Source organism: Physeter macrocephalus, chromosome 20 (genome assembly GCF_002837175.3).
Source record: "Physeter macrocephalus isolate SW-GA chromosome 20, ASM283717v5, whole genome shotgun sequence".
Classification (NCBI taxonomy): Eukaryota; Metazoa; Chordata; class Mammalia; order Artiodactyla; family Physeteridae; genus Physeter; species Physeter macrocephalus.
Window position 1 is genome coordinate 91,567,166 of NC_041233.1, and position 9,616 is coordinate 91,576,781.

The 9,616-nt window shown below is 43.6% G+C and overlaps 1 protein-coding gene across 1 annotated transcript in view; it reads right to left on the reverse strand.

Moving 5' to 3' along the window:
- The window catches only part of KCNU1 (potassium calcium-activated channel subfamily U member 1), a 133,492-nt gene that overhangs the window by 26,669 nt on the left and 97,207 nt on the right, over window positions 1–9,616 (reverse strand). Inside the window, exon 20 of the mRNA XM_007104069.3 lies at window positions 882–978. Within this exon, the coding sequence (XP_007104131.2) occupies window positions 882–978 (97 nt within the window). The remainder of the gene's footprint in view (window positions 1–881; window positions 979–9,616) is intronic.

Below are 9,616 nucleotides of genomic sequence, written 5' to 3' on the forward strand. Positions count from 1 at the left end.
ACTAAACTACTTTTGGAAAGCAAGAAAAATACAAAATTATCAATTAGTCACAGTTGAACAAATTATATAGGGTTCTTACAACATGCAAACATCTTTTATTAGTTTATTTTTAATTAAAAAACTCATCTTTTATTACTTAAATTTACCAGCTACTGCTTGCAAGGTAAACCACTGAGATTATCCTTGAGTTTCCAACTCTGGAAAAATGAGAATAGATGGGGATCCAGAATGCAGGTATCAGAGCCTGGGATAATATGCAAGGCTTTTGCATCTTGGTTGCTCGCATTTCAGTGAGCTGAATTAGTTTGTCTCCTTAAGAGGACAGAGACAAGGACAGGATTCTAACATCTATAAGGATTCCCTCATGCTGTGTGGGGTGGGAGGACTGAGCATTTTGCAGATACATCCTTTGCTAATGTGTTTAAGTATAGCTGCCTTTAAGAAAAAATACTATAGAAAGTCCAAACTTTAAAAACTAATTAAGGGAATTTTTATTTAATTAAAAAAAGAAAGACCACAGAGTTCTTGTAAATAGTCTGTTCCCCTGGTGCATTTAAATCAATTAGATTTACTAGCAAAACAGCAAAGTTTCAGGAGAACATTATTCTGAATAACTGACTCAGCTAAACTATTAAAGGAGGGGAAAAGTAGTTGAAGAATCTGATCTAATTATTTTAAATCCCGGCATCATATTACCCACATGGTCCTTGTCAAATGCCAGATCTGTTATTCTGCGTACATTCACATGGCTCATGATGTGTTTTTCCTTCAAAATTCACAGTTTACAAAGAGAAAGGGCAGGTGCTTATGACTAGTGGAAGGACATCATCTACCCTAAAAGGAGCTTTATTTTACCTGAGATTTGGTACAAGATCACCTACCAGAATCATTTTGTCCAAAGGGGTGGCTTTGCACCAGTGAAACATGCCACTGCTATCAAGGTGGTCAGACTCTCGCTCCATTTCGTAAAGAAAAGCCCTAGATACGGAGAATGGAGAGTTAGCCTGGGAACACTTGGGGCTCTGGTGTAACAAAGCATGATGTCAAACTCATTGGAGCCTCAAGCCCAAAGTGAAGAATAACAGAAGGAAAATGACCTCGGGTCTATGAGACCCCCGAATAAAGATGCATGTCTGAAGGACACCAAGGGCTGAATGTCTTCACAGCTGAAGACATACTAAGCACTTTGGGCAAAAGGCATCAAGAATTGTGTGTATGTGTGTGTGCGCACATGTGTATGCGTATGTTTAAGAGACACACCAGTCTCTCTTTTTAACTTATTTTAACTGCCTTGAGGGTGGTCGCTTCTGCTCTTAATTTTGCTACCATTCTGATGCTACTGCTGCTTGGGAGAAATCATGAGAGGTGTTCTGCGCCCCTGAATACAGAATTTAAAAGGCCGTGAGATCGAATCATGAGTGGTATACCTCTCTCCTTAACCTGTCTTCCTCTTATCTCCTTTCCATATCTTTTCTTATGGGTCTCTTTTGAAACATCCTTACTTCTTAAGGGCATTTTGCATCCTTTACAGCTTCCATCACCGGCCTTCACTTGACTAAAATTTGCTCAAACCTTGGTCTAAGTCTCGGCAAAGCCTTCCATTTAATCACCCTACGTTGCCATCAGGCACAATGCTTGCCATGTCATGTATTCAATCACCAAAAGGGTTGGAGGAGCTTTTGAAAAATTCCACGCCCATCTCGAGGAATATATATGTGCTTGTGAGAGAATAAAGGAAACACTTCAAGAACCACAGAGAGGTTTGGGTTAGAAAGGACCTGTTCAAGTCGAGAGAATCCAGGCATAGACTGCAGAAACCACCTCAAATCCCAAGAGCTTAACCCAACACAGGTTATTTCTCACCCACACTATGTATTTTACTGAGGTGAACAGGTGTCTCTGCTCTACACAGCCATTCAGTCTTAGGGGGACAGAGGCTCTACCATCTTAAGGGTACACCCCCTGGAACATGCATCCCCCTTGGTCATTAAGGCAAGAGAAGAGAGAGAGAGATGAGCCCAGGCATTTAACTGCCTTGGCCCAAATCGACAAGTCATTGCACCTCACATTTCATTGGCCAGAAGGAGTCACATGGCTCACATTTCACTGGCCAGAATAAGTCACACGTGGCTCACATTTCATTGGCCAGAACGAGTCACATGGCTCACACTTCATTGGCCAGAATGAGTCACGTGGCTCCTGCTGACTTTACAGGGCTGAGGAACGTGGGAAGCATCTGAAATACCTGCTGGGCATTTCTGTCTCTTTCAGAGACTTTAAAGAACACCCCTTAGTTTATGGATAAAAGTCAAAGATCTAACAGACTGTAAAGCTGACACTTGAATATAATGCTGAGATTGAGATTACTGGTGCTCACAATGTCCAATTTTCCTTTCCTGCCTTAGCAGATGGGTGGGTTACGTGGGGCCACATGATTCATTCTGGCCAATGGCATGTGAGAAGTGGCGGCTGATGTAGGGAGAAGCCCTCATGTGATTCTTCAGGCTCCCTCCTAACCTGCTGCAGAAATGGCCAGCCTGAGTACATGAGTGACTACGTGGAGCTGAGTCCCTGCCTCCTTGACCTGCGCTGGGCATGTAATGTGAACATGAAAGACACCGTTGTTGCGCTAAGCCACTGAGATTTCACGGTTGCTCCCACAGCATTAGTCTGCCCTATCCTAATACAAATACCTTTTCCAAAATGCACGTTCCATAATATTAGCAGCTGGAGAAGTCCCGAGGAAATGATTTCTGTAAGCAAATAAATTTTTAGAAAAGTATCCCCTCTTTGAAATTCACCCCACAGCTTAGCATATGAAAGGTTCTGAAGTCTTGCAAAAGAGATATCCTTTAAAATTTGTATAATCCAGTGTTTTTCACACACTTCGTTGATCACAAAAACTTTTACTATTTACTTAGGTACTTACTCCTTAAAAACATGTTACTATGCCTTGAAATGCCTTTTCTGATGTACTGTACTATGTCACACTATAGGTTCAGTCCCGGTAACCAGTAGCTTATGACAGCATTCTCCTGTGAGATTTTACTATACATCCTGGGACTAACATGACCTATTGTCCTTTGTGCTGAAGGGTTAAGGGTTTTCCCTGTGAATTAACACAGCTTGTTATTCAACACCTGGTTCAAAGACTCAGATCCAATGTAAGTATTTTGCTCTCTTTAACCAGCTTAGTTTCTAAACTACTATCTGAAGTCATACTTTTTCAGACAAAGGAACTTAAACTTAGATTGACATCAGACCTAAACTAATGGGATAGAGAGAGGACCCAGACAGAGAAGCTGGGGGTGGGGGACTTGAGGCACTGGAGAAGGGTTTAGAAAAGTAGAGAGGCTAATTGCTAATGAGATCAGCCAAGGACTAGGTGCAATCCTTTATTTTCCTCTCCATTTGAGACCTACCTGCAAAGTTAGTGGATTCTAGTCATCTACCTAGGCAGAAGAGGTTGTAAAGTTAAGCCTCAAGGTCAGCTTGATTGACCAAAATAAGTAATCTTGTTAATTCAAATTAACAGCTTTTGGTGGTTTAAATATCCATAAGTCATGAGTCCCAACTCAGCATCCTAAAAGCCACACAGGCTCTCTTAATGGTGATGGCTAGACAGGACCACCGTGATGGCTTTATGCCAAGCTTGTTAAGGGGAGCACACCAAGACCCTAGTCTGGTTTTGATTTTTATCACGATTTGGAGAATTGGCTGTATTACTCATTCATAGCAGCTTGTTTCTCTCCATGTGTAGTTTCCTAGACACCGTCCCTCAGGTGTTGATATAATATACCCAAGCTACCTTCAGGAGGTGGCTTCCTGCTCTCTGCCCTCGGCACCCATGTCTACAATAACTTCCCCTACTTTTCTTCTGGTCACTTTCTTCAGCTTTTTTGTCACTTCCTCTAATGCTTCCTTTCCCCGCACCCACCCCCCATAATGAATAAAGAGTCCTTGGTCTGGAAATGAAAGGCCCTTTTGGCAGATGGAAGATGATCTTCTCCCAAGCACATTTAACTTGACTCAGAGTGGCAAATAAATCACTGTACACTTTTCTGTCATAATAAAAAGCATGATCTATGTAGCCAAGATGTCACAGAAAACATCTTTCTTCATTCTGATGTTATGAAAAACAGATATGCCTTGGAGGAAACACCTGCTGGAGACCTGCATTAAAGAAAAGGCTGGAGGAGCCCCACTTCATCCTAAAGACATCCATCCAGAGTCCTTGCTAAAGCAAAACCTGATGCGATTCAGCTCACCGTCCCTTAACTAAAGCTCCCTTCTGCCATATGCCTTGCAAATGACACGATCCTTTCAGAAATATACTTCCCTAGAGAGACTAATAAATCATCTATGAGAATGTGCAGTACTAGCAGTCTTAGCACTTGGAAACAAGGATTGTATCATAAAGGCTGACTCTACTGGAGGGAAAGGTAGCCACAGGGCACCGTCCAGGTCATTCAGGGCAAAGAAGAAAAGCTACATCTTGACCACGGGGAGAAGCCGCTTGGGTGAGGGGGGTCTTTCTGTATAAGACAGGCTGGGAGAAATAAGGTGGGAGTTATCAGACAGTGCCCTCAGCAGGACATGGTTGGGGTGACGGTGGGGTTGGTTCCCTGGTCACAAGATAGGCTTCTTACTGTCTGAGCAAAGTGTGGGAGAACCAAGGTGGTAACGGACCTTGAAATGTCCTCGGTCAGGTCTTGCCTTCCACCTTTGGAAGCTGATAGGCTGAGTGTGCTGGGTGAGGACCTGTGGTTGTGCAGAGCCATATGTGAAGGAAGCCGCCAGCTTTCTTTGCTGACAACTGCCTTCTTCAGGCTGCTTTGATATTCATGAAGCAAATGTCTCGTGAGCACAAGCTTGGACATAGCCCAGCTAAGGAAGGCAGGCTCCTTTCCTCTCTGCTTTCTGGAACCATTCTGAAGAGAACTTCTATTCCTCCTGTGCCCATAGCAACTTATCCTGTATGAATCCTATCAGTTAAAGGAAAATATAAATGAAGCACCACGTGCCTTTTGTTTCCAATGGTGGCACCCGATGAGACAGAGATCCAGCCATGCAGGGAAACCTCCATTAAGAAAGTGGGGGGTAGGTATCAGTGCCAGGTCAGGAAGCGTGATTTCCTAGAGTGTAAGTCTGCTTCCTTATTTCCTCCAACAAACAGACTCGACTCAGATTATTCTTGAAAATGATCCACCAATGGATGAGATCCTCCCTTTCACAGTATCTATTAGAAAGCTCAAAAAGCACCTACAGTTCCTTTTTTTAGTCTTTGCAGGTCTCATTTTTGGATGTGTTAGGAAATCCTGGCGCGTGACCATTCCATCTGAAACCTCTTTAAAACGCCACAGGTGGCTTGTAAATTCTTAGGAGTTTTCTGGCCTGGATGCAGAACAATATATTTTTTGCTCAAGACCTGAGTTGAATAAAAACAATATGTTTCATCAAGTCTTAGCGCAGGGAGAAGGACAAGTCCCTTGGCTGAGTGCTGGGGAGGAGAGGAGGGATGTGTGCTGGTTTCCAGGAGTTTCAGTGCCCTTCTTGGTTCAGTCTTTGGAAAAATCCCTTGCCACTGCCTCTTGAAAGCAGCCATCAAGTTCCCACCAAAAAGGGAGGGAAAATCCTCAGTCCCAGGATGCCTTTGGTGCTGCTGAGGATTCTGCATCTTGCAGGCTACAGCTGCCTTCTCCCCAGGGACTTTGGCACAGGTAGTGACAAGGCTATGCAGTTCACACTTAACCTGGAAATAGTCATTTATCGTCAATTCTGACTACCACCTTTTGTGTTCTGGGAAGGAGGAAATCACCTAAAATTTAGGAATGTGAGGGCATGCTGTATAATCTCTGCTTCCCCCCACCTCTCTCTCAGACTTACACACATATACACACACCTCTATACACATACACACACGCTACAGTCAAACTTCAGAATATGAGTCTCTATGGTCACATTATGATTTCATTTTTCTGGGTTTCACCTGGATGCCGCTTACTCATTACAAAGCATTATTTTTACTTTGGAGGGAAACTTAAGGCGTAAAAATGTGGATTATTTTTTGCAGCCCATTCGCCTAGGGACCTGGGCATGGGCAAGTGGAAAAGGGCTCCTGTGAGCGCTGAGAAGCCTCAGGACCAAGCAACCGGGGAAGGAGCTCAGGAAGGTGACGGGCGCAACTCATTTTCCCTGTTAGAAAGGGCTCTGTGATCACGTCCTTTTTTTTTTTTTTTTTTTTTTTTGCGGTACGCGGGCCTCTCGCTGCTGTGGCCTCTCCCTTGCGGAGCACAGGCTCCGGACGCGCAGGCTCAGCGCCATGGCTCACGGGCCCAGCCGCTCCGCGGCACGTGGGATCTTCCCGGACGGGGGCACGAACCCGCGTCCCCTGCATCGGCAGGCGGATTCTCAACCACTGCGCCACCAGGGAAGCCCCGTGATCACGTCCTTTTTGACGAGAAGGGGAAAGGGAGCACCAGGCTCTGCACCTCCCACCCCCAGCTTGACCAGATCTCCTGGCTGAGACTCGTTTACTGGGTAAAAAGTGAGAAAGCCTGCCACAGAATCTCATGGGGCGTAACATACGTTGACAGCAGGCTGGTTATCTCCAAAGCTCCAAGCCCTCTTGGTAGTCATGTGGGAAACCTTAGGGAAGGAGGGGAATAAGAAACCCGGGGGTGGGAGGGATAAACTGGGAGGTTGGGATTGACATATACACACTACTATATATAACACAGATAACTAATAAGAACCCACTGTAGAGCACAGGAACTCTACTCAATACTCTGTAAATGGCCTATATGGGAACAGAATCTAGAGTGGATATATGTATATGTATAATTGATTCACTTTGCTGTACAGCAGAAACTAACACAACATTGTAAATCAACTATACTCCAATAAAAATTAATAATAATAAAAAAAGAAACCCATTGTGGGGCAGCTAGGGCAGCCGACTCTGCTGGTTGGCTTAAGACTCTGGTGTTCCGGACAAGAGACTTCAGTACTAACACTGGTCACTCGACGGTCAAAATGGGGATACTTTTCCCTAATCTGAAAAGCTCCTAGAGAAGGAGGAAGAAGGAGGAAGGAAGAATAAAGCCTTGAAACGCTATGCCCAGAACACCTTCCACACCTCTACGTTTATAGTTAATTCTGGCTGATGTTCAATGGAAGGAAAGACAGTTGGGTGGCTGGAGCCCTGGAGGTTTTACGACAAGAAGGTTCCAGTAAATTGTATCTTCCAAATTCCCTCTTGTTCCTGTCTCCTAATTCCTGGTAATATACAAAATCTTCCCCAAGTTATTGAGGAATTATTGACTTTAGTGGTAAAGAGTGTTGGTATGATTCTTTTTAAATCTGAAAATGATATTTTAAAAAAGAGAGGTGTTAAACTTCAGGACATCATTGTATTCAGTGTAATCTTATTTCAGTCTACACAGGAGAATGTAAACTGTGTTCCAGTGTAAACCAAATCAGCTGTGAGTAGGGTGCTCTGTTTGCCTTTAAATGCTGCTTTCCAGATGGAGTCTATCAAATCCATGGCCTCTGTTTTCCACGTTTACCATTTGAAATCTCCGCAAAGACATTTTTTCCACCCTCTTGCCTTAGAAGTTAGACCCGAGGTCAGAATGGCCCTGGCCGAGGTTAAGGCAAGAAGGGGAGGGTGTTTCCATTAGATAAACCCACATCTGAGCTCACACGTGACATCTCTCTGCTAAGTTTTGCTTTATTTCAGATGAGTGTAAACTGACAGACTCTGCAGAGCGTATTCTGTGAAAGCATTCATGTAGGCATCTAAGAACTTAAAATTGTTACCAGACGGGAGATGGAGGAGAAAGATAAAAAAGAACAATTTCCTCTTCCTCACCCATTCCCCAGATAGACCCTCATTTAAATCCCTTTATATTGATATTTTATGGATATTGCATTTGGGATTTCCTACAATGTGAGGACAAATGAGACAATACCCGGAGCAGCAGCTACTTTAATAAAGGCTGGAGTTTGTGCCCTGGGCAGGGTAGCCCAGGGAGCAGGGCAAGCCTCACCTCTCCTGGGAACGATTTCCTCAGCCAATCTTTTCAGCATGAGGTTGTTATTTTCAGGTGCCCTTTCCAACACTTTCTAAATATCAAACGACACAGTAAACACAGAAGTTGATCTGAATGAAAAATATTTTCCTCCCTTAGACAGCTTGGGATACAATCTTCCCTGTTCAATGGACTAGGAGCTGAACGATTAAGTCAGTTATTCCGATACTTTTGACCTTAAAAAACACATTACATGAGACAAATGCAAATTTCAGGCAAAAGACTATTACTTTTTGTGGGGAGATGACGGAAGTGGGAGGTAGGAATTTGAAATATCTGAAAACTAGTTCATTTTTCATTGTATTGATATACTTTCTAAGGTTTTAAGGGATTGAGCCTGGGTCAGAGATTAGAGTGACAAGAATGCTTTCCTTATGCAGTGGGGTGAGAGGCTTGGCCTTGACAATTACTAATAATAATACCCCCCACCAAAGACATTAGGAGTGGAAAAAATAGCATCCATCAAAATGTTACAGGTGTGGATGTGCATGAGTGACTGGGTGTGCATGTGTGTGTGTGAGAGAAAGAGAAAGAGAGGGAGGGGTATCAAACCGAAAGGTACACAAACTGTGTAGAGGACATAATTCCAGGATACGTGGACACTATTGGATTTTTTTTTTTTCTGGAAAATGGGTGTTATTTGTGAAGTCTTCTTATCCACATTCCTTAGTTTCTCTGAAATCCCTGGGGCTGAAGGTCAAAATGGAGACAAATTATTAGAATGCTGGTGATTACAGATTTTTGGAAACATTGGAAGGACCTAATGATGTGTCGAGGACCACAGACTTTAAAAACTTCCCCACATCTGGAAGCCATCTCTGCAGGGAAGCCTATGGAATAAAGGCACTATAGCATTGTCCTTAGCACCCGTGACCTGTCAGGCAGCAACGGAGAGAATGGAGATGGACGCCACTTGGAATCAGTTGTGACACGGAGCCCTCCTCCCCTGCTATGTGTTACAAGATGGCTATTTTTTAAAAGTGGCCTGCCTTGATTAAAGGTGAAAAGTTAGAATTAGTGGTCTCTGGTGGGAGGGAAATGGTTGTGGTTAGTGTTCTTTAACAAGAAGAAGTGATTAAAGTTGGGCTGTTTTTAGGGGTGAAAGGTAAGAGTCGGGGTTTTTAGGTGGGAGACAGGAGTCACAGGGTGAGAAGGAAGGAAGGTCTCAAGCACTGTTACTGAGATGTCCCCTGTATTTTAGGTCTTTACATTAAAGATGAATGAGAACAATGGGAAAGGAGGAGGATGCTCATACTGCCTTGTTTGCCTCTGAGATTAAGTTTCTGCAGCACATCAAGTACTTGACTTCTCTTATGCGTGACTACATAGGTGACATTCATTTCTGGATTTCTTGAAGCTGAAGTCTGTTGCCTCAAGAAACCATCTGGAATGAGACATCACCTCACACCAGTCAGAATGGCCATCATCAAAAAATCTACAAACAATAAATGCTGGAGAGGGTGTGGAGAAAAGGGAACCCTCTTGCACTGTTGGTGGGAATGTAAATTGATACAGCCACTATG